A 26,716-nucleotide genomic window follows, 5' to 3' on the forward strand; every position below is an offset into this window, starting at 1 on the left:
ACCTGGTCCCACCAACAACCTAGATAGCTTTCAAATCATCCTGAACACCTACGAATTCGACCTGAGATTTAAAGAGAGAACAGCTGGAATGCTATAGAGAGAAGAGTTTTCGCTTCTAACAAGGTAGGAAGGCGGAAAAAAAAATATAATAAAAAAGAATCAAGTGGGAGAGGGGCCCCACGAGACGCCGGCTAAGGGCTAAAGCCGGGCAGCTAAGGGTGGACGGGAAGGCCCAGCGCCGGAGAAGAAGCGGGAACTTTAACGAATCCGAACCGGATTCTTCCCGGAGGGAGAGGCACTCAGCAGGGAACCCGGGCAGGAGCAGGAGCAGGAGAGGCAGCGGGGCCTCCGGGCTCCCGGGGTCACTAACAGGAGGGGCGCCCGGGGAGAGCACCCACACAGACCAGGGCCCATCTCGGTAACGGGCAGGAGCGCCCGGCGGGGCCTCCGGGAGAAGCTGGGGGCAGGCAGGGGCTCCGGGGGAGGGGGCTGCTCCCGCTGCCTGCGGGAGCCCCGGCCCGGGAGCCCAGGGCGCGGGGGACACAGCCCAGGACCCTGCACTCCCCCGGGACAGGTGGAGGCGGGGAGGGCCCAGGACAGCGAGGACGCTCCTGCCCCGGGCGCCCCGAGCTGTACAGGTCAGCGCCCCCCGCCCTGGAGCATCCAGGCCCCTGCGGACCGGGAGCTGCGGTAGTTACTGCGGGAGCTGACTCTAGGGCTGGGGAGCTGGCCACCAGTGGGGTTGTCCCTCCTGGTGTCACCCTGTGCGTGGGAGGGGCGGGGCGGCCAGGGAACAGGGACCTCACGGGGTAAACAGCTCCCACTGAGCCTGGCACTGGCAGGGGGCGGGGCAGCTCCCCCAGGTGTGCACACCTGAGATTCAGCACAGTAGCCCCCCCCCCCCGCCCCTCCCCAGAAGATCAGCTGGAAGGACAGGGGAAGAGCCAGTTCATGAACCAGCAGCTCTGGAAAGCTCCAGGGGAGGTCGAGGGATTTACAGTATATAGAACCAGATGGTAACCCTCCTTTTCCCTCCCTTTTTTCTGGTGCAACTCGTTTTTATATCAGACTAAAAATTTCCAATATTTTTTTTCTCATTTCCCACCATAAATACAATATTTTACCACCTCTTCATTTTTAAGTTTCTTCCCTTTTGACTTTCATATTTATACAATTACATGTCTTAGATATATTTTCCACTTCTAGGTTCCCTTCAACATACTCAACTTAATTTTGGGAGATCTACAAGATATGATTTTTGGTTTTCTTTCCCTCATTTTGTTCTACAGTGGCAGAAGCTAATACCTTCTAAAACATGACCAGTATGCTCCCAGAACTAAGTGGTATACTATGCTGGTTCATTCTGTGAGAATCCTTAATCCCATTGTGCCCCCCTCTTTTATCTCATTTATGTTTTGGTGGTCAATGTTGGGGCCCTCTACAAGTATTTCTAGTTTATATAAATTTGGGACTGAGCATCTTCTAACATACAGAGCTTAATATTGTCAGAAACAAGAGGACCATCTTCTAGGACCCCTAAGGTAGACCACATTCTCCTTCCATTGCAACTTTGTCACCACCCCCATCTCCCAGTCCCCCCTTTTTTTCTTTCTTCTCTTTTATTTTGTTTTTTTTTTCTCTTTGTTCTCTTTTTTCTTTTTTTTTTTCCTTCCTCTTTGAGATTCTTGGCCTTTAATTTTTTTTTAATACTTTGTTTTAAAATTTGTTTTTCACCTTAATTGTCCTTTTGTTTTATTTTGTTCTGATCTTTGTTTTCATCTTCTGGTCTTTGACCTTGGCAGAATCATCTAGAGTGAAATTTACTTAGGTTGTGGTTGATATTCTTGACTCAGCCCACTCATACAGCCACTCTGCACTGATCAAAATGACTAGAAGGAAGAACTCAACACAAAAGAAAGAATCAGAAACTACTCTCTGCCACAGAGCTACAGAGTATGAAATACAATTCAGTATCAGAAAGCCAATTTAGAAGTACAATTATAAAGCTACTCCTGGCTCTGGGAAAAAGCATAAAGGATTCAAGAGACTTCATGACTGCAGAATTTAGATCTAATCAGGCTGAAATTAAAAATCAATGAAATGAGTTACAATCCAAACTGGATGTCGTAATGATGAGGGTTAATGAGGTGGAAGTGAGTGACATAGAAGACAAGTTGATGGCAAGGAAGGAAGCTGAGGAAAAAAGAGAAAAACAAAAGACCATGAAGAAGGGTTAAGGGAAATAAATGATAGCCTCAGAAGGAAGAATCTCTATAATTGGGGTTCCAGAAAGCACTGAGAGGGCCAGAGGGCCAGAAAGCATATTTGATCAAATCATAGCTGAGAACTTCCCTAATTAGGGCAGGGAAACAGGCATTTAGTTCCAGGAGATAGAGAGATCCCCCCCCCACCCCCACATCAATAAAAACCATTCAACACCTTGACATTTAATAGTGAAATTTGCAAAATCCAAAGATAAAGAGAAAATCCTTAAGGCAGCTCGAGAAGAGATTCTTAACTTATATGGGGAGAAATACTAGATTAACAGCAGACCTCTCCACAGAGACCTGGCCGTCCAGAAAGGGCTTGCATGATATATTCAGGGTCCTAAATGAGAAGAACATGCAGCCAAGAATACTCTATCCAGCAAAGCTTTCATTCAGAATAGAAGGAGAGATAAAGAGCTTCCAAGATAGGCAGAAACTGAAAGAATATGTGACCACCAAATGAGCTCTGTGAGAAATATTAAGGGGGACTCTGTAAAAGAAAGAGGAAGTCCAAAGAAATAATCCACAAAAACAGGAATCGAATAGGTATTATTATGACACCAAATTCATATCTTTCAATAGTTACTCTGAACGTGAATGGCCTAAATGACCCCATCAAAGAGATGCAGGGTTTCAGGACTGGATAAAAAAGCAAGACCCATCTATTTGCTGTCTACAAGAGACTCATTTTAGACCTAAGGACACCTAAAGCTGAAAATGAAAGGTTGAAGAACCATTTACCATTCAAATGGTCCTCAAAAGAAAGCAGGGGTAGCAGTCCTCATATAAGATAGGTAAAAGTTTGTCCTAAAGACTGTAGTAAGGAATGAAGAGGGACACTATATCATACTTAAAAGGTCTATCTAAGAAGAAGACCTAACAATCATGAATATTTATGGGCCTAATGTAGGAGCTGCCAAGTATATCAATTAATTAATAACCACAGTAAAGATATACATAAATAATAATATACTAATAGTAGGAGACTTCAACATGGCGCTTTCTGCAAATGACAGGTCGTCTAAGCACAATATCACCAAAGAAACAAGAACTTTATGATACACTGGACCAGATGGATTTCACAGATATTTACAGAACTTTACATCCAAACGCAACTGAATACACATTCTTTTCAAGTGCTCATGGAACTTTTTCCAGGATAGACCACGTACTGGGTCACAAATCAGGTGTAAACTGATACCAATATGTCCCCTGCATATTTTCAGACCACAATGCTTTGAAACTTGAACTCAATCACAAGAAGAAATTTGGAAGAAAGTCAAACACATGGAGGTTAAAGAGCATGCTACTCAAAGATGAATGGGTCAACCAGGAAATTTGAGAAGAATTAAAAAGATTCATGGAAACTAATGAAAATGAAGATACAACTGTTCAAGATCTTTGGGATACAGCAAAAGCAGTCCTAAGAAGGAAATACATCTGAATACAAGCATCCATCAAGTTTTTGGAAAAAACTCAAATACACATGCTAACCCTGCACCCAAAGGAACTGGAGAAAGAACAGCAAATAAAACTTACACCAAGCAGAAGAGAGATAATACAGATTCAAGCAGAACTCAATGAAGTAAGACCAGAAGAACTGTAGAACAGATGAACAAAACTAGGAGTTTGTTCTTTGAAAGAATTAATAAGATATATAAACCATTAGCCAGCCCTATTTAAAAAAGACTCAAATTAATAAAATCATGAATGAAAGAGGAGAGATCAAAACCAATACCAAGGAAATACAAACGATTTTAAAAACCTATTATGAGCAGCTTTACAGCAATAAATTAGGCAATCTAGAAGAAATGGATGCATTTCTGGAAAACCACAAATTACCAAAACTGGAACAGGAAGAAATAGAAAACCAGTACAAGCCAATAACCAGGGTGGAAATTGAAGCAGTCATCAAAACCCTCCAAGGTACAAAAGTCCAGGGCCAGATGGCTTCCCAGGGGAATTAGATCAAACATTTAAAGATGAAACAATACCTATTCTACTAAAGCTGTACTGAAAGATAGAAAAGGACGGGATACTTCCAAACTCATTTTATGAGGCCAGCATAACCTTAATTCCAAAACCAGACAAAGACCCCACCAAAAAGGAGAATTATAGACCAATATCCCTGATGAACACACATGTAAAAATTCTCAACAAGATACTAGCCAAGAGGATCCAACACGACATTAAGAAGATTATTCATCATGACCAAGTGGGATTTATCCTCGGGATGCAAGGTTGGTTCAACACTCGTAAAACAATAAACGTGATAGATTACATCAACAAGAGAAAAACCAAGAACCATATGATTCTCTCAATAGATGCAGAAAAAGCATATGATAAAATACTGCATCCATTCCTGATCAAAACTCTTCAGAGTGTAGGGACAGAGGGAACATTCCTCAGCATCTTAAAAGCCATCTACAAAAAGCCCACAGCAAATATAATTCTCAATGGGGAAACACTGAGAGCCTTTCCTAAGATCAGGAATACAACAGGGATGTCCACTCTCACCACTGCTATTCAACAGAGTACTAGAAGTCCTAGCCTCAGCAATCAGGCAACAAAAAGAAATTAAAGGTGTTGAAATTGGCAAAGAAGAAGTCAAACTCCCTCTTTGCAGATGACATGGTAGTGTACATAGAAAAACCAAAGGACTCCACCCCAAGATTGCTAGAACTCATACAGCAATTCAGCAGTGGCAGTATACAAAAATCAATGCAAGAAATCAGTGGCATTTGTATACACTAACAATGAGACTGAAGAAAGAGAAATTAAGGAGTCAATCCCATTTACAATTGCACCCCAAAGCATAAGATACCTAGGAATAAACCTACCCAAAGAGGTAAGGGATCTATATCCTAAAAACTACAGAACACTTCTGAAAGAAATTGAGGAAGACATAAAGAGATGGAAAAATACTCCATGCTCATGGATTGGAAGAATTAATATTGTAAAAATATCTATTCTTCCCAGGGCAATTTACACATTCAATGCAATCCCTATCAAAATGCCATGGACTTTCTTCAGAGAGTTGGAACAAATCATCTTAGGATTTGTGTGGAATCAGAAAAGACCCCGAATAGCCAGGGGAATATTGAAAAAGAAAACCAGAGCCAGGGACATCACAATGCCGGATTTCAGGTTGTACTACAAAATTGTGATCATCAAGACAGCATAGTACTGGCACAAAAACAGATGCATAGATCAATGGAACAGAATAGAGAACCCAGAAACAGCCTCTCAACTCTGTGGTCAACTGATATTCGACAAAGCAGGAAAGACTATCTTCAATAAATGGTGCTGGGAAAATTGGACATCCATATGCAGAAGAATGTGTTTATCTTACACAAAGATAAACTCAAAATGGATGAAAGATCTAAATGTGAGACAAGATTCCATCCAAATCCTAGAGGAGAACACAGGCAACACCCTTTTTGAAGTTGGCCACAGCAACTTCTTGCAAGACACGTCTATGAAGGCAAGGGAAACAAAAGCAAAAATGAACTATTGGGACCGAATCAAGGTAAAAATCTTCCATACAGCAAAAGAAACAGTCAACAAAACTCAAGGACACCCTATAGAATGGGAGAAGATATTTGCAAATGACATATCAGATAAAGGGCTAGTATTCAAGATCTCTAAAGGACTTATAGGGAATCCCTGGGTGGCTAAGTGGTTTGGCACCTGCCTTCAGCCCAGGATGTGATCCTTGAGTCCCGGGATTGAGTCCCACATATGGCTCCCTGCGGGAAGCCTGTTTCTCCCTCTACCTGTGACTCTGCCTCTCTCTCTCTGTGGTTCTCTCATGAATAAATAAATAAAATCTTTTAAAAAAAGAAAAAAGAACTTATTAAACTCAACAGCAAAGAAACAAACAATCGAATTATGAAATGGGCAAAAGACATGAATAGGAATTTCACCAAAGAAGACATACACATGGCCAACAAGCTCATGAGAAAATACTCCACATCACTTGCCATCAGGGAAATGCAAATAAACCACAATGAGATACCACTTCACACCAGTGAGAATGGTGAAAATTAACAAGACAGGAAACCACAAATTTTGGAGAGGATGAGGAGAAAGGGGAACCCTCTTGCACTGTTGGGATCATGAACTGGTGTAGCCACTCTGGAAAACTGTGTGGAGGTTTGTCAAAGAGTTAAAAATAGAGTTACCCTATGACCCAGCAATTGCACTGCTTGGGATTTACTCCAAAGATACAGATGCAATGAAAAGCTGAAACACCTGCACCCCGATGTTTCTAGCAGCAATGTCCACAATAGCCAAACTGTGGAAGGAGCCTCAGTGTCCATAGAAAGATGAATGGATATAGAGGATGTGGTCTATGAATACAATGGAATATTACTCAGCCATTAGAAATGACGAATACCCACTATTTGCTTCGAGGTGGATGGAACTGGAGGGTATTATGTTGAGTGAAGTAAGTTAGTTGGAGAAGGACAATCATTATATGGTTTCAATTATTCGCACAATATAAAAAAATAGTGGAAGGAGTTGTAGGGGAAAGGAGAGAGGATGAGTGGGAGAAATCATGAGTTAGAGACTTCTAACTCTGGGAAATGAACAGGGGGTAATGGAAGGGGAGTTGGGCGTGACTGGCACTGAGGGGGGCACTTGGTGGGATGAGCACTGGATGTTATATGTTGGCAAATTAAACTCCAATAAATATACCAAAAAATACAAATATAGTAGGGTAGACAGAATGTAAGTAAGAAAATAAATAGGACTTTTAAGTAGTGGTAATTGTAATGAATAAAATAAAGTAGTGATGTGGGGAGTGAAAAAAAATAAATGATGAGTCAATAAATTCTGCTCCTGAGACTATTATTACAGTGTATATTAACTAACTGGAATTTAAATGAGAACTTGAGACCAACAAAAAAACTTTAAAATGTGGTTTATAATTAAAATTATTTAAATTTTTCATTGATGTCCAAGAAGATTGTCTAATAAGAATTTGCTCTGGAGTATCTATCATCTATCTATCTATCTATCTATCTATCTATCTATCTATCTATCTATCATCTATCTTTCTATCATTTATCAATCTTTGTAGCTATGAAAGAATAAACCAATGTAAACACCTAGGGATATGGCATTATATTGCTGGGTCCATATCTAGGCAATATCAGTGTCATCTTGGGTAATTACTTAACATCTTACTGTCTGAATATCCTTACCTAAAAATTATGTGACTAATTTAATTTATTGTGAGGCCCACATGAGATACTTTACATAAGAAATCATATGTGTTTCTGGCAAATGTTAACTCTAGAATGCTATTATTACCATTATTACCATTCTTTTTATTACTATAATTTATAACATCAGTAGGCTTATGTATGTTAATGAAAATGTATGATTTAGACTTTTGAAACAGTATTATTATTGTTGTATTTTCCCTAATGTGACTTATAAATTTTAGTAAAAGAAAATAAGTGAAAATTTCATGGAATAGAATGGCTCAGTATAATATAATGGCTCAATAGTCTATACACTGTATTGCTTTGTGATGAAGGATTATTCTTGAATTCACAATTATTGAGTAATTATTTGCAAAACAGTGTGCTAGGGCTTGAATCTATCCATTGTGAGGTTGCTATAATAGTGTTATGAGAGAGGTTGAATGATATCACAGGGGACAGAGAGATGAGTTCTAAAGAAGGATTTGAGTAGGCCCTTTGGAGTTGAATTCAATTTATAAGTTTTAATTTTATGTGATTATCATTAGTTGCATGCTTTTCATTATACCTTGTTCTAAATGTAAGACAAAGCTAAAATGCTATTAATTCCCCAAATGTTTAAAAATATTTATGTATATTTGTTTTCTTTGATTATTCATAAAAAGATGTATTTAAGAACTTTAAAACGGGGCATCTGGGCGGCTCAGTGGTTGATCATCTGCCTTGGGTTAGGTCGTGATTCTGGGATCAAGTCCCACATCAGTCTGCTTCTCCCTCTGCCTACGTTCTTGCCTCTCTCTCTCTCTGATGAATAAATAAATAAAGTCTTTTTTTTTAAAAAAAGCTTTATTAAAAAAAGATTTTCTTCAGAAATACTTTAAGAAAAGCAAAAAAAGACTTTTTAAGTCCTGCAAAGTTACCTGTTTAAACTGAATGATTTCAAAAAATCTTTATTTCATAGGTTCTATAATATTTTTAATTTGTCTTCTCTCTGTTCTAATTATTTTGAAATGTTTTCTATTTCTGGGGGAAGTGGTCCTTTAACTTCAAATACTTATAACCCTAAGCTTTCCTTTTCTACTCCATCCTTTTTCGCTCTTTTCATGCCTTTTATCCTTATAAAATAGGAATCAAAAAGGACAAGAGGAATTGAGACTATGAAAAGTATTTGGACCTGACATTAAGTCAGGTGATTTCAGAATGACCTTGGTTGTGGTTAGTAGAGGGTGCAATTTACTACTTTCTTTTCAGAAACTTTTCAGAGTTTCATAGGCCAAGCCTAATGAAACTGCCAGAGACATAGTCACTGGACTTTTGAGTGTTGGGGAACTTCGCTTAGCTTACTTTTGCACCTTTATTATATCCACCCTATTTCCTCAAGATCTCTTTCCCTGTTTTTGTTTGCATAAACTTCTACTTTCCACCTATTCTAACTTTAAATCTTCATTTCAGTTTTTGTCATTTCCTTAGTGTTATTTAAGGTCCTAGGCCTGATGCTATGAATTATTTCCACCTCTGGTTTGCATGTTTTTGACAATGAAGTATGTCACTTGCATGCTTTCATTTCATTAATAAATTCACTAATATACCTAATGGAATTTTAAAAATTACTTAATGATTTTAAATCTACAAGTACAATACTTATCTTTCAGGGACTAGATAGAAGCCATTATTTTATCTTAATATTTCTCCTTAATTTTATTTGATGTGATGCTTAGTCCTCTTATCATGTATTGCTTGAGGTTTTGTATTACAAGGATCTGGCACTATTTGGTTGTTTAAAAAGTGATATAAGATATCATGATTTAATTTAACAATAAAAACAACAACAACAAAAGGCTTTTATACAAACCTACAAAAGTTAAGGAATTCTTATTTCCCTCAAATAACAGGCCTAGGATGGAAACTAAAATGTAAATTTAAAATGGGGCATATTTCCTATATTCTAAAGCACAAAACATTTATTTATTATACTCCAGAAATTAGAGGTTAATTTAAGAAACTAAGCATGTGTTTGGTTTTATGGATTTTTTTTTAAAGAATGAAATTTTCTAAATGCCAGTTTGGATACACACTTTTTCATTGCTCAGGTAATGCACAAAAACTAATTAGTGATGGTGGAAAAGTTAATTATATGTTAGAAACGCCTAGAGCAGGGGTAGGTGAACATCAGCATAAATATATTCTGTAAATATTTCATAAACATATTAAAATCCTTCTTAATGTATTATTAACAAGAAACACCTTTTCTCTCAAAGGTCCATTTTTATATACTATAGGATATGAATGCAAATATTTGCTTTTCTCTTAATCACAACTAATTATATCTATACTTTTCATCTTTTGCTCTATGGGTCCATCTACTGACTATAAGAACAATAATCTATAATTTTTAGACTAAAGGAACTATATGAACATTTAATTGTATATTTATTTTAATAAGCAATTTTAACTTGTTTTTTAATTTCCTGTATAAGGCCACTATTTTTTTTAAAGATTTTATTTATTTATTCATAGAGATGCAGAGAGAGAAAGAGAGGCAGAGACACAGGCAGAGGGAGAAGCAGGCTCCATTCAGGGAGCCCGATGTGGGACTAGATCCTGGGTCTCCAGGATCATGCCCTGGGCTGCAGGCGGCGCTAAACTGCTGTGCCACCAGGGCTGCCCAAGGCCATTATTATTCATGTTAATTCATTCAAAAACTGAATTCAGTGACTTTTTAATTTAAATATATTCTCTTTTCATCCCCATTTTAGTTAATGATAATGCCAGTAAAACTTCCATGATTCCCCTTTTCTTCTTTTGCTGTTGGATATTACAGGTTAGCTGAAATGCAATAGCTTCTTATTAAATATTTGTTGAATGAATTAATGAATAAATGAATACCTTTTTTTTAATACCAATATGATTTTATTCAGACACAGGCAGGAACAATTCAGAGGTGGGTAAAAACAGTAAGTTAAAAGCATGGTTAAAATTTCAGATAATCAGTTAAAAAGTCTGAAGGAGGTGATTTCCCTCCTTTTCTGTTGATCAATTCAACACAGCATAAAATAATTTATATCTATAAAATACCCTTATTTCTAAGCAAATCAACTGGAGATGGCCTGAGGATTTCTTCAGCTATGCACGATGCACACAATCTTCATTCCCTCCTCTACCCCACCCAAACTTTAGGGCAAAAATGGCCAAAGAAGGTCAATCCCCTTGGGGCTCTCCACGCCTGTGCCCACCCACCTCCTACCTTGCTGCCCTTCCAGTCTCAACAACAGCACCCAACCCTGGCTTAACATCCCGCAGCCACTGTCATGTCAGAGATGCACCGGCCCCTGTGTGTCTAAGCATGTTGATTCCTCTCCTGGTCCAGATACACCTCCCCTGCATCCTACGGCCTTGAGACTGTACTAGATTAATCATCACCAACACCCCTTAAACAAGATAGCAGGAGGGGAAAAAAGAGAAACTGGGTTATAATGTGAATTACATATAGTACAGTCTCTGGTTAATCGGTACTACTTTATACATAACAAGGCAATTAATAAAATATAATTAGTGCTTAAAAAACAAAACAACAACAAAAAGGTGTACCTTTTTGTCTCTGTACCCTCCATACAGTGTTTCCATTTGTTATCCACCTTTATATTTCCTTTGTAGGAAGAGAAACAAAGACGTACTTTTCTTCCTAAGAATATTCAGTAATTTTATTACAATTTCTGAAATCTTTTATTGCTTCAAAAGTGTCTGTGAAAAAATTAAAAACTGCTCAATAAGACTTACAATGCCTTTTATGCTGTGACCTAAGATAATTTTTCTGGTTACGCATTCTACTTTGTTTCTCATATTCCATCACATATTTACTTCTCTTTTTCTATATGTCCATATTTTAGTTAATGACACTAACATTTTTTTCATCAGTTAAGCACCAAGTATTACATTAAACGTATATAATAGCATAATAAAATATATATAATTTAACAATATATTAATAAATATATAATATTATGAAACAGCGTATATAACGAATAGCTAATAGTAGTTTATTTATACCGGGAACATTGCTAATTTTCCTAATCTTTTTTTTAGATAACTTTGATTAATCTTGTTTTATTTCTTTATAATAAATTTATTTTTTATTGGTGTTCAATTTGCCAACATACAGAATAACACCCAGTGCTCATCCCGTCAAGTGCCCCCCTCAGTGCCCATCACCCATTCACCCCCACCCCCCGCCCTCCTCCCCTTCCACCACCCTTAGTTCGTTTCCCAGAGTTAGGAGTCTTTATGTTCTGTCTCCCTTTCTGATATTTCCCACACATTTCTTCTCCCTTCCCTTATATTCCCTTTCACTATTATTTATATTCCCCAAATGAATGAAAACATATGTTTGTCCTTCTCTGATTGACTTACTTCACTCAGCATAATACCCTCCAGTTCCATCCACGTTGAAGCAAATGGTGGGTATTTGTCATTTCTAATGGCTGAGTAATATTCCATTGTATACATAGACCACGTCTTCTTTATCCATTCATCTTTCGATGGACACCGAGGCTCCTTCCACAGTTTGGCTATTGTGGACATTGCTGCTAGAAACATCGGGGTGCAGGTGTCCCGGCGTTTCACTGCATCTGTATCTTTGGGGTAAATCCCCAGCAGTGCAATTGCTGGGTCGTAGGGCAGGTCTATTTTTAATTCTTTGAGGAACCTCCACAAAGTTTTCCAGAGTGGCTGCACCAGTTCACATTCCCACCAACAGTGTAAGAGGGTTCCCTTTTCTCCGCATCCTCTCCAACATTTGTGGTTTCCTGCCTTGTTAATTTTCCCCATTCTCACTGGTGTGAGGTGGTATCTCATTGTGGTTTTGATTTGTATTTCCCTGATGGCCAGTGATGCAGAGCATTTTCTCATGTGCGTGTTGGCCATGTCTATGTCTTCCTCTGTGAGATTTCTGTTCATGTCTTTTGCCCATTTCATGATTGGATTGTTTGTTTCTTGCTGTTGAGTTTAATAAGTTCTTTATAGATCTTGGAAACTAGCCCTTTATCTGATATGTCATTTGCAAATATCTTCTCCCATTCTGTAGGTTGTCTTTGAGTTTTGTTGACTGTATCCTTTGCTGTGCAAAAGCTTCTTATCTTGATGAAGTCCCAATAGTTCATTTTTGCTTTTGTTTCTTTTGCCTTCGTGGATGTATCTTGCAAGAAGTTACTGTGGCCGAGTTCAAAAAGGGTGTTGCCTGTGTTCTCCTCTAGGATTTGGATGGAATCTTGTCTCACATTTAGATCTTTCATCCATTTTGAGTTTATCATTGTGTATGGTGTAAGAGAGTGGTCTAGTTTCATTCTTCTGCACGTGGATGTCCAATTTTCCCAGCAACATTTATTGAAGAGACTGTTTTCTTCCAATGGGTAGTCTTTCCTCCTTTATCGAATATTAGTTGACCATAAAGTTCAGGGTCCACTTTTTGGTTCTCTATTCTGTTCCATTGATCTATGTGTTTGTTTTTGTGCCAGTATCACACTGTCTTGTTGACCACAGCTTTGTAGTACAACCTGAAATCTGGCATTGTGATGCCCCCAGATATGGTTTTCTTTTTTAAAATTCCCCTGGCTATTCGGGGTCTTTTCTGATTCCACACAAATCTTAAAATAATTTGTTCTAACTCTCTGAAGAAAGTCCATGGTATTTTGATAGGGATTGCATTAAACATGTACATTGCCCTGGGTAACATTGACATTTTCACAATATTAATTCTGCCAATCCTTGAGCATGGAATCTTTTTCCATCTTTTTGTGTCTTCCTCAATTTTTTTCAGAAGTGTTCTGTAGTTTTTAGGATATAGATCCTTTACCTCTTTGGTTAGGTTTATTCCTAGGTATCTTATGCTTTTGGGTGCAATTGTAAATGGGACTGACTCCTTAATTTCTCTTTCTTCAGTCTCATTGTTAGTGTATAGAAATGCCACTGATTTCTGGGCATTGATTTTGTATCCTGCCACGCTACCAAATTGCTGTATGAGTTCTAGCAATCTTGGGGTGGAGGCTTTTGGGTTTTCTATGTAGAGTATCATATCATGTCCAGTTGTATCTGTACTTTAGCCTAGCCTATGGTTGTAGTTTCCAAACAGATCAGCCTCTCTCTGTTTTAATTAATCTTTTATTTTGTTGCTAGGACATTCACAAAATTGTATACCTTTTTACTTCAGGTCCAACCACTCTTTCATGTAAATCCAGCTCTTTTCCCATTTGAACTACTTTTACTTCCCTGGACATTGTTGTACCTCTGAACTTCCTAAGTCATTTCTGAGATTTCAGCTTCACCTGAAAATGTTTTGTAATGTCTCTCCTAACTTCAGGCAGTGCTGGTACCTCCATGATGATAGCCATCAGTATTTTTAAGTCATCGTTTACTTCTTTTTCTAAGGAGGATGCGAACGAACTTGAGGACAAAAGTTCGTCTCACTTGTTTTTGAATTTTTTTAATATTATGTTTGTATCTTAATTCCATAGGTGGTAGTACTGTGTTTGATATAGAGTTAGCACTTCATTATATTAATGTTTCTAAGAACATATAATCTTTTGATGTACATTTCTTTTTTTTAAGATTTTATTTATTTATTCATGAGAGAGACAGGGATTGAGAGAGAGAGGCAGAGACACAAGCAGAGGGAGAAGCAGGCTCCATGCAGGGAGCCCGACATGGGACTCGATCCCAGGTCTCCAGGATCATACCCCAGGCTGAAGACAGCGCTAAACCACTGGGCCACCAGGGCTGCCCTTGATGTACATTTCTACATTCATCTATACTTTATACTAAAATCCCTAAGTTTGGGGACACCTGGGTGGCTCAGTAAGTTGAGAGTCTGACTTTCAGTTTCAGCTCAGGTCATGATCTCAGAATTGTGAGATTGAGCACCATCTTGGGCTCTCTGCTTAGCATGGAGTCTACTTGGGATTATTTCCATCTCCGTCTTTCTCCCTCTGCTCCTCCCCTTGCTTGTACATTCCCTCTAAAATAAAACAAATGAATAAAATCTTTACAAAAATAATAAAATCTTTGAGTTTACACTAATGCTTCATTTTGTGTCCCTTACTATAAGGTTCATTCTATTCTCCCTACTGTCCAAATTTTTAGCTGAGTTTCATTCTCTATAAAATGTTTTAAAATTTCTTCAATCTTAGAATAAACAGAAGATAGTTTAGAATTGTTGAATCATACCTCTGTAAAAAGGAAGTTTACTAATTAGAGTTTAGCATTTATTTGCTTATCTTTATCTTCTGTATGAGGATATACAGTCTGTAGTTGTATTTAAAAAGTACTTATGTTCATTCTTTTTTCCTCCTTCTGTGTGATTGTTAGTCATTTGAGTAAGGATCATTCATTTATTTCTGTGTTTAGTTAGCTTCAGGGCCACCTGCACCCCACCAGTATTGTTGAAGTTATTTTCTTTTTTAAATATGTGACAGATTATCATGGTCCTCAAAATCACAAATGTACAAAATGTCAGTGTCCTCCCTGCCATTCCCCTCATTCTTTTCATGACATTCTCACTCATGCCTTATGTAACCTAACTCAAACCATTCCCTGGTTTATCCTCCCTGTATTATTTTTTTAAATTTAAATATGCAGAAACATGCATATTTTCTTTTTTTTTTCCACAAAAAATGTTCTATTGTACTGTTTTTTTGTCATCTAATAATATAACTTGGGAATTATTCCACCTTAGTTATAGAGATTCTTCCTCATTGTTTTTATAGCTTCCCAGTACTACATTATGAGGATATACTTTAGTTTATTCAACTATACTCCAACTATGAATGTTTATGTGAATGCCAATAACTTCAAATGTCAGTAGTGGAAACTTTTGTGTCCATATATATATCTGTAGTGTAAGAAGTCTATCTTAAGGACAAATTTCTAGAAGGGAGCATGTGATTTTAAGAAATAAATGCATATTTTGTATTGCTAGTATGTACCAGTCTGAATTTCCACTAGCAATGTATGAGAGTACCTGTTTCCATATAGCTTTGTTGACAAAATATTTTTATACTTTTTTTTTTAAAGATTTTATCTATTTATTCATGAGAGAAACAGAGAGAGAAAGGCAGAGACACAGACGGAGAGGCAGGCTCCTTGCAGGGGGCCCCATGCAGGACTTGATCCCAGCACTGGGAACATGCCCTGAGCCAAAGGCAGACGCTCAAATGCTGAGCCACCCAGGCGTCCCTATTTTTTATACTTTTTAACTTTTTGTCTGACAGATGAAAATTTTAAATTTTAGTTCTCTCATCCTAGGTGAAATTAATCTTATCTGCCTACATTTAAGGACCATTTTTATATTTTATGTGAATTTTCTATTTATGTCTTTTGCTCAATTTTCTGTTGATATATTTTTATCCTTTTTCTTTAATTTGATGAGAATTCTTTTTTTTAAAGATTTAATTTATTTATTCATGAGACACACAGGGAGAGAGAGAGAGAGAGAGAGAGAGAGAGAGAGAGAGAGAAGCAGAGATACAGGCAGAGGGAGAAGCAGGCTCCATGCAGGGAGCCTGACGTGGTACTCGATCCTGGGTCTGCAGGATCACACCCTGGGCTGAAGGTGGCACTAAACCGCTGAGCCACCAGGGCTGCCCTTGATGGGAATTCTTATTAGGAATATTATCTATCTGTTGAACAGTTTTCTCCAAGTTTGTATCTGTCCGTTCATATTGCTTATAGTGATTTTTGTTTTTTTTTTTTGCCATGCTGATCTTTATATTTTAATCTCATAAAAAATTATCACTCTTGAATTAGAGTTAGAATACTTTTTTTTTACATCCAAGTTATCCAAGTTACCTATGTATTCTTCTGTTAACTTGTGTGGTTTATTTTTTTTTACATTTAGATCACTAATGCTTTTAGAGTTTAATTTTGTGTATGTTTTGAGGTATGGATCTAAATTGACCTTTTTCCACCAGTTGTCCTGTTGACATTGATTTTAAAAAATTCATTTTGATCCCTGATTTAATATACAAGCCTTTAATATTTTGAAGTTTCATATATATTTGGTTTTGTTTATGGATTTTGTATTCTACTCTGCTGATATGTCTATTGATGTGCCAGTAACACAGGTTTTTTTTTATTATAGAGGGCTTATCAATGCTTTAATATCTTGTACGCTGGTTCTTTTTCTTGAGCTTTTCTTTTTTAGTGTTTTCTGGCTTTTTTTTCTTTGCATTTTTTTGATGATGTAATCAATTTATCAATTCTGATAAAAATTTTTTTCCCTTTCTTTGAAGTTGTTCTTTTGTCAGATGGCTATAATATGTAAACTGAAAGTTTTAAGAGGTAACATGTATGAAAGTATTTCAAAAGTAGTACAGCCCTATATAGATACAAAATATTACTGTGTTACAAAATGTTTTATGTTTTTTTTTAATTTTATGTTTTTAACATAATATTCAATGCCTTTTCAGATTCTTTGATTCATGGTCTAGTATCTATTCAAGGCAATCTTTTAAAGTAATCTCATTGAAAACAATGCAGATTCAAAATAGATAAAATAACAATTCAGTTGGAATTTAAGAATTTGAACTTGTGGCAAGTAGTAATCTTTGTGAATAGCTTCTAATAATGTGTCATTCTTAAATCTTCAGTTATAGCTCAGGATATTAATATTTTATTCTATTTTTTAGATGAATGTAAACCAGATTAAATAAATAAAGCATAAGGAGTCATTTTAAAGGATTTAAATACTTTAATGGTAGTCATTAGCAATAGTCAAGAAATTTAGCTAGCTAGAGTGAGAAAATGAAATATGACTAAAGGCTTATTCTTTTATCAAAGAAAATGACACAAGATTAAAATTACTCTTTTTTAAAAGTAAACATATGAAAGTAAACAGGGTATTAAGAATATAATTCCAGAGGCTGAGTTAAAATTTTTATGGTGAAATTTTTAATATTTGAATGTTTTTGCTTAACCCTTTTCTGTTAGGAAAAAAATGACCCAACTTGTTTTAAATATGGTTTCAGTTTTTAAAAATAAATCAGAATGGAAAACTGGCAAATATGTGATTCCAGGCTTTGCGATTATAGATCAGGGATTGGCATGCTTTTTTTTCCTCTAAAGGGTTAAATAATAAATTTTGCTTTTGTGGGCCACTTATGGTTGCTGCCATTGCTGCCTCTGCCTCTTCCTCTGCCTTCTCCTCCTTCTTTCCTCCTTCATCTCTATCTTCTCCTCTATCTCTTTCTTCACAATCCTTTAAAAATGTAAAAACCATTCTTAGCTTATGGGCTATACAAAAATTAGGAAATGGGCCAGATTTGTCCCCAGGGATATAGTTAGAATAGATGGTTAGAGTCTCTTCTTTCCATCTTTGAATATGTTGGAAAGCTTTGGAATATAAAATATATATCTTCCAGCCCTCTGGGCCCTTTAGATTTTTTTAACCTATTACTGAAATCCTTGAAACAATGCCATTTGTTTGAAGATTCCAGTTAATTAAGTTCTAGATTTTTTATTTGCCATCTTTTTCTTTTAAAGATTTACTTATTTACTTGAAAAGAGAACACATAAGCAGGGGAGAGGGGAGGAGGCGCAGAGGGAGAGGGAGAGAGAATCCTCAAGTAGACTCCCTGCTGAGCATGGGGTCCAGTGAGGAGCTCCATCTCAGGACCCAGAGATCACGACCTGGGCTGAAATCAAGAGTTAGAGGCTCAGCTGACAACCACCGAGGCATCCCTTGTTTGCCATCTTAATTACAGTTCTAGAACAGTGCCTCACACTCTGTAGCATTCAGAAAATACTGGAGCTAGGGCTTGATTACTGAGTTTTACTACTTACTCTTTATTTAGGCAATACAGGTATCAAATATCCTAACTACACAAAGCAATCCCTGTAAGCCCAGTGGCCTATTTTTAATTATGAGCAGTATCACTTTTTTGGTAGAAAAAAATTACACTCTCAACCACAAGTATATAGCAATAGTTGTAATTCAGGCATTTTTAATGAGAAAAATATTAGATTGCTAAGATATTATTGGTATCAACATTTCATGTTATTTATATCAGAAAGAAACAGCTATATTGTTTCCCCTTTTCATAAACCAAACATCGATGAAAATTTGTGCTTAGAATTCTAAATAAAAATGTAAGTTTGAAGAACAGAATTTTAGGGGCACCTGGGTGGCTCAGTAGGTTAAGTAACTCCCCTCTGCTCTGGTCATGACCCCAGAGTCCTGAGATCAAGCCTGCTTCGCAGAGCAGGGAGCCTGCTTCTCTCTCTCCCTCTGCTTCTTTTTCTGCTTGTGCTCTCTTGCTGCTCTCGCTCTGTCTCTGTCAAATAAATAAATAAAATCTTAAAAAAAATATAATTTTGGATCAGCTATTTGAACATTTGCCTTTGTCAAAATTCTTACTTCTTTGAAATACCATATCTACTAAATAGCATGTATAATATGCTAGAAGTATATGAAGCATATTAAATGGACATGATTTCCTAACCTCCAGAAATTATTGTTGTAAGTATTCAACAGATAGCAGTGATGTAGCAATGAAAGGGACTTTGGCACATAAACTGACTTTGAAACAAGTGCTGTCAATGACTACTACTTTTTGGTTTCATATTTCTAGGTATATTCATGTACAACTCGTTAGAATAACCCTTATAGCATCCTTTTTTTTTTCTGTCCTTATTGTTCAGTTTTGGTTGTAAGTTGATACTGCAACTTTATGCTTTAGAGGAACAGAGATAACATGTGACCACATAATGTCCCTCTAGTGTATGTCTAGGCTCTAAAATCATCATCATATAAAATTTCCCAAAGGCCACCATATAATGATTTCATAGGTGCTTATTCAGCGTAAAAAGATAACCTCAAACGCTGACAACAGAATAATTTCAACCCTGTCATGAAGTATAAATTTTAAACAATTGAATTTAAAATACATTTGTGCCATTTTAGCCTGGAATACAGAACCACAGGGGAATTCTCTCAAAATGAGCTTACATTAAAAGGTATTTTAGCACAATTTTTTTTGGTCTCAGGAATTATTAAAGCTACTATACAATGATAATTCTTTTAAGGAACTCTGCAAACATAACTTTTATCCCTTTCTGCCATAAAGGGTATATATATAAAAGGTTTATCCAAGTTTAAAATATTAATGTACATTATTATTTTTAGTAAATTTCTGGATATAAGACTATTAATATGAAACTCTGCAAGTTAATATTAAGCTATCATGGCATATTCATTTACTATTTATGAAGTTAAGTCTTATCAATATATCTTAGGGTCCCATTATTGCTCGCTGATTGGTTTCTTTATTCCTTACAATACTACACCTTGTCATTCATTTCTGTAATTCTACATCGTGTGTCTCCATAGTTAATTCTACAAACTTAAAGGAAAATTATGCTGATTTATTTAAATATTCTTTAGGAAGAAAAAAATCAGACTTTTATGTAGAAATCTCTTGTAGCAAAAAGCCAGATTGTTAAGAATCTACCTAGTACCAAAATTTACTTTTTATGTGTGTGTAGGGGTGTGCATATTTACTTTATATTAATCATCTATTATTTTTCAAAGCAAGTAATCATAATTATCAAGATGCTTAGTGTTCTATAATTCTAATTTTATATTTTGATCAAAACCTATGACACGTTTACTAATTTTTATATGTGTATGTGAATCAGGAAAAAAACACATTGTTTCATTTATATCAGAGAGTGGTTTAACAAGCTGGAGGCATGCAGGCACATAGTAGTTCTCACTGAAGATTTTTCAAAGGGCTGGTGGCATGGTTGGCCTCGTCTTTTTAGACTGTCTCAAGATTGGCAAATGCACTGTAGCCTAGAATTACTGACAGTAATTCTGACAGTAATTCTGTCAGTAAAACTGACAGTACAAAGATCAGATAATGTGATTGGTGTCATTAAGAGAAGGTGAATGACAATGTGAAGTACCAATTACAGTGGTTATGACAATGAAAAGGAGGGGTCAGATACAAAAGAGATTGTGCATGCTGAAACTAGAACCTGCCATTTGATTGTATGTTGGACCCAATAAAGTATAAAGTTTGGGTCTCAAATAGTTGGAATGCTAATCTTTAACAAGGAATGCAGCATAAGAAAATGAAACGAGTTCATCTGAACCAAATTGACTGTGTGTAACTATTATGCCCTGGAATGTTTCAGTTAATATTCTGGAATATTAAAACTGAGGGTGATCTCAGAAGCTTAATAAGATGATTTGGGGGCAATAAATAGACATGCTTTTTTACATGATATATAACTATATTATTATTATTGTTAGCAGTATAATAGTAGAAGTAATAGCTGTACTTACTAAGTGTTTGATATGTGTTAGATATTTAAAAATACATGATCTCATTTAATCTTCTGTGGATATTAAGAGCTAAGTATTATTATTATTATTTTTTTTTTTTTGCAGATGAATAGGCTAAAGCAGAGAAGTTAAATACATTGCCCAAGGTAGCTGGTGATTATAGATGAAAATTTTGAAGTTAAGCTGTTTGACTCCAAAACTCTTGTGCTTTTTGAAATTCATTTCATTAAATACATGAATCATATGAAAAATAGAAAGGAGTCTAAAGAAGAATGTAATAATACCTGGATCCATACTAGACATTAGGATACCCTCAAAGACTTTAAGGAGTTTTCACAAAATTTTTAAATAAGTGAACTTATTTCCCTTTAATAAAAAATAACTTATGTGTAGCCAATATTTTTGGATAGCAAGAGGAAAATACACAGTACAAAAATAAGATAATAATAAAACCCTGCATGAAATGTGATGCATGTTTGTGATGGAGAATATTCAGTGTCATTTTCGTTTTGACTTACAGCTTGTACCTGTAGTGGCCATGCGAATATTTGTCATATGCACACAGGAAAATGTTTCTGCACAACCAAAGGAATAAAAGGTGATCAATGCCAATTGTAAGTAAAAATGACTTTTTAGAATTTACGTGGATTGTATTTTTGCTATAAACTGATTGTTATATGTTTTCCTTTTTAAGTTTGGTGTTGTGTTAGTTAAGCAGCAAATATTATTGTAAACTATTTTTGCTTGCATTTTATCAACTCTCATAAACAGTTAAGCCTTTAAAAAATGGCAGTTTTGGGGATGCCTGGGTGGCTCAGTGGTTGAGTGTCTGCCTTCAGCTCAGGTCATGATCCCAAGGTCCTGGGATTGAGTCCCACATCAAGCTTATTGCAGGAAGCCTGCTTCTTCCTCTGCCTATGTCTCTGCCTCTTTCTGTGTCTCTCATGAAATAAATTAAAAATTTTAAAGAAAATTGGCAGTTTTGTGGAGGCTTTAAAGGAATCCATAGAACATGTTTGTCTTTGGTATCTCTAAAAAGAGAAACATCCTTAATTTTTTGGGAAAACACATACACCAAATTTGCATTTTATTTTTATAATTGTTAAATATAATAAATAGTTCATCATATGTTGAATAAATAACTCAAAGTATGTATTTTTTGCCTTTCTTTTGAGTCTGTCATTATTAATTATAATTGTAGTCATTTAACCCTTTCAAGTGGTTCCTTATACTTATTTCTCTATTTCACCAGACATGAACCCACTTTTGTTACTCTGCATTCAGTAGTTTTATGAATAATTTTTGTCTTTTTATAATTATTGTCAAGATTATCCTCTCCCTCAAAAAAAATTAATCCTTAAAAGTAGTCGTTTAATGTTACCTAAACATTCCTTTTTTCTAATTTACATATGTCATATCATATTAAAATAATTTTTGTTTCTGAGTTGTATATATGTACTTACATTAGACATAAATGTACTGTATTTGACACGAATCATCAACTCTAATAAAAAAGGATTCTCTAAAACTTTCATATACAAAGAAGTCTGTTAACCATGGAAAATGATCATTTTGTTTCTTTTAATTTAAAACAAATATATTATCTGCTATAGAGTTATTTTAAACATTTCAAACTAGATGGTCGTAACTATGGCTAGCCACTGAGGTATCATAGGTTTTCAAGTTCAGAGAAGGTGAACATAACCAGTTTTTATCCCTTCATAATCTCTAAACTTAAAAAGGAGATCAAAGTATAAGGTCTTAGGGAAACTCCTATTAAGGAAGGCTATTTTGGTCTCAATACCAATGGATTTAAATCAGAGTTCTTTGTTCAAGGACAGAAGATACTTCTAATATTTTGTTGAATACTGGTATCCATGAGTAGGAACACCTTCTTGGGTCCGTACCCTGTGCATTTGCACAGGCCTTCATGCATAGAAGCATGTTGTGCTTGGTTTAACTATCACCATCTTGAAATTCTTAACTAAATTTTTAACAAGAGCCTTACATTTTTGTTTGGCACTACTTCTTGCCTCCCTCTCTCCTGCCACAAATTATGTATAAGGTCCTAGTCATTAACAAGAAATATTTTATTTTTGTTTCAAGATTCTATTATTTCATCATTAAAACTGACAATTGGGCAGCCCTGGTGGCTCAGCAGTTTAGCGCTGCCTTCAGCCCAGGGCATGATCCTGGAGACCTGGTATTGAGTCCAACATCAGGCTCCCTGCATGGAGCTTGCTTCTCCCTCTGCCTGTGTCTCTTCCTCTGTCTGTCTGTTGTCTGTCTCTGTCTCTGTGTGTGTCTCTCATGAATAAATAAAAATCTTAAAAAAAAAAACCTGACAATTTAAATTTGTACTATAGTTTTGCTTAAGTGATATAACCATCTATAATAATTATCTCTAATGTGATGTGGTACTTTAGTGAGATACTTTTGTTCCCAGAAAAGTGAGAGCCGTATTTTAATTAATTGAAATCATGTGATTATAAACTTAGAAATACAGAGTTACAGGGTTTGGCATATGTATGAAAAAGTAGAAAACTATAGAATTCTGAATGAACTCTAATTCTAATTCTTTTTTTCCCTAATTCTTTTTATGATTTTTAAAAGCAAGTGAAAAATTGGAATACTAATTTGTACAGTATTTTGTAGATAGCCTTTATAGATAGAATTATATTCATTATTTTTTCCTTGTTTCATTTGTTTGGCTTTTGAGTATGAGGCAATGAAAATAGGATCATCATTCTTAAAGCAATTATTTTTTAGAGTGTGCTTATACTAAAAAAAATTCTTGTTAGGAAGCAAAGCTAGTCATTCAGATCACTAAATAATTATCAAGTAAGTGCTTGTACTGTTAATGAAGATGAATATCACATGGTTTTTGCTGAAAGTATCTTTCAGGCTAACAGTGGAGAGACTAGCCAAAATATAATATACTAATTTCCTCTATTACTGATTTAAAATGCTTGCTAACCTTTGCCTCTTCACAGGACAATTTTTGTTTGGCTTTAAATATGTAGTTGGATATCACATCTTGCATATTTTTCATAACCTCCTCAAACTACACTTGGTTCTCTTCTGGTGTGCTAATTTATTCTTTGCATTATCTGTGCACTTGCCTGTATACTTTGCTAGAATGAAATTCTTTGAGGACCATGTCATTAGTACCACAGTGTAAGTGTTTAATAAGTTTATAATGGGATTGAATGAAGAAAGTATTGAAGGAGTACCAAAAGGGCAGGATTAATTTACCTTGGAGGGATCAGGAAAGTTTGAGAAGAGGATACTTGAGCTGGAACTTGAAGGAGAGGTAAAATTTTCTGGGTGGACAATATAGTAAACAGGAGACATTATATTAGCAAAGCAAGGGAGTGAATATGAAAATGGTTATAGCATTTCAAGCTTTTGTTCAAGGACAAAGAGGCCTGGCAAGAGCATCACTCCCACCTTTACAATGAAAGAAACAAGAACTGGGCAAACTGTAAATCCATGAGTTTTCTGGAAATCATTGGAGAATTGAGATTACAGGGTAAATAGCCCCAAATCTAAAGGGAAACAAGAATTTTCAGGGAGAGATGTGACAGGAATGCTGTCTTGCCTGGAGCAAAACTAACTGGAAATGTAGAAGACTTGAGCTCAAGTTTGCAAGGTTAATAAAGTGCAGAGCTCCTGGGGGCCACAGGAATTGAGGGGAGGTCCATGCCCTTTTTAAAGGTTGTTTTTTTTTTTTTTTTTTTTTTTTACCCCCATGCACTCCATCATTTGCTCAAGAAATAAAATGAAGAAAATTTTAAGAATGTGTTTCCTGTGGTCTAAGCTGGGGGAAGGGGAATACCAGAGACAGTGGGCAGGGTTTCAATATTGGGCCAAAGTGTTCATTCAAAGGGGCATTACATTGTTTATCTTGCCAGGGTTCTGGCTCTGACCTAAACCACAGCTGGAACTCAGAAATGGTAACTTAAAACATGAATTTAATGGAGACAGAAACTATAAGATAAATATATAATGAGTGAGGTGGTATTATCTATGAAACTTGTTTACTTTTGAGGAGTAACATGTAGACTTCAAAGGAAACACAGTATATTATTTTTGTAAAATTTATCAGTTTCACACTGTAAAGGCATCACATATCTGCATTCTGTGAAATGCAGTGTCTCACTCAAATTCCTTTTCAATGTAATAGTGTAAGGAAGGTTGGTGATATTTAAATTTTTTTTCTTTAGCCTTCTAACAATCCTAGGGATAGAACCTGGTGTTCTTCAGTGGAAGATAATTTATCTTAACAAAATAAAAATAGGTGAAAGAAGTTTTGATAAAATATTGTGGCAGATACTTAACAATGTATCTTCCTAACTCCCATGGCTGTGATAGTTTCAACAAAGCTGTAGTGGACAGTTTCCTGTACTTTCCCCTATTCCACATAAAGTCTGAGAATCTTTGTCCATCTTTAGTTCCAAAGGTACTCATTTCTGCCAAGTGCAACCAGGAAGGGTAAGATAGTTTATGCCAAGATGGATCATCCTCAGCCAACGAAGGGTGAGAGTTCTGGATGACTTCTTAGGTGGCAGTAAGCACTATAATGCTAATTATAAGTGGGATAGTGGTTATCCTGGTGTGGTATAGTATAATTATTGAGAATATTAACTGTGTTTGATAGGATGAAGTTAAGTTGGAGGAGAAGTGCTAGTTTGTGCAGGAATCATTTCACTTGAAAGTTATAGGGGGATAGTAACTGTGATTGTGGACTTTACTGCTTTTGTTAACTGCCATAAAGCCTTGAAGAAGGAGCCTTCAATCAACTCAGGGCATGCTGTGAACATCTCATGGCCTTAATGACAGCATTTGAAGACTCTTACCTTTACCCCTAGAGAGCAGATTATGTTGAAAATTATGCCCAGGATTTAATCATAATGTTGTCTGGCTGCAAATGAAACTGAAAGGTCAGCTCTCACAGTTCATCCATGGCAGAGTCACTGCCTGTTGAAGAGTGGGAGTTTGAGGCATACAGTGGAGACACAAGTATGACCTCTGAGCCCTGAATCCTAGATTCATTCCCTTGAAGACTCCTGGCTCCAAGTGGTAGTCTTCTGTCATTTGATAGAGTAGGGTAGCCTCCCTGTCCCTGACAACAATGTATACATTTTACTTGATGTTTATGCTTCTTAAAGAGTTGTTTGTCCTCTTCCAGAATGTACCCTTGCCTTCATTTATTATCTCCAGATCATTAACAAGTGTCAGGTCTCAATGTAGCATGACTAGGAAGATGCAGTCTCTGCTGTAGATAGGTAAGAGATAGCTTAATACTGAAAAAGCTGCAGAGCTTAAAAAATCTGCAAAGGCAGAAATTAGTAGTGCATATATGAGAGTGGACCTTGAGGGTGTTGGATCAGGGAGCATGAAATCTAAGCCTGAAGAAGGGAGAATTTATTGATAGGATATCACTCTCCTAAGAGCCAGGATTTCATGTCTTAGTGATATACCTGTAATTGTTGATGAATCTTTAAAATGTTGGCATGCTGATTGCCTCTAGTAAATAGGTGGGGAGATGCTGGAGCTGTCTTGAGGAAATTTTGAGCATTGGTGTCAGAAAACTCAGGAAGCTTGATATATGGGAACACATATATTACATAGTATCAGACCATTAACTGATTCTGTTTTCTTGGACGTTTTCCAGAACACTTTCTTCACTAAGATGATAAAGAGTACAATCTTCAGGAGAGCTCTGGAGCCTTTGAAACTCAATGGTGGCTGTTCTCTGTAGGCCATGGTAGACAAGAGAAAATGTTATCAGTCAGCTGGGCTCCCTAGTGTCAGTGGGTATGTCAGGATTCCAGAATAGAAAAGGCCAGATAGTTGCACCTAACTCTTAATTACCTTAACAGTTATTAGCAAGACCCAGT

The 26,716-nt window shown here is 36.3% G+C and overlaps 1 protein-coding gene across 2 annotated transcripts in view; it reads left to right on the forward strand.

Moving 5' to 3' along the window:
* The window catches only part of ATRNL1 (attractin like 1), a 777,593-nt gene that overhangs the window by 210,995 nt on the left and 539,882 nt on the right, over window positions 1-26,716 (forward strand). For both annotated transcript variants that reach the window (XM_055300426.1, XM_055300427.1), the window contains exon 20: window positions 21,334-21,427. In XM_055300426.1, the coding sequence (XP_055156401.1) occupies window positions 21,334-21,427 (94 nt within the window). The remainder of the gene's footprint in view (window positions 1-21,333; window positions 21,428-26,716) is intronic.

Source organism: Nyctereutes procyonoides, unplaced genomic scaffold (genome assembly GCF_905146905.1).
Source record: "Nyctereutes procyonoides isolate TBG_1078 unplaced genomic scaffold, NYPRO_anot_genome, whole genome shotgun sequence".
Taxonomy (NCBI): Eukaryota; Metazoa; Chordata; class Mammalia; order Carnivora; family Canidae; genus Nyctereutes; species Nyctereutes procyonoides.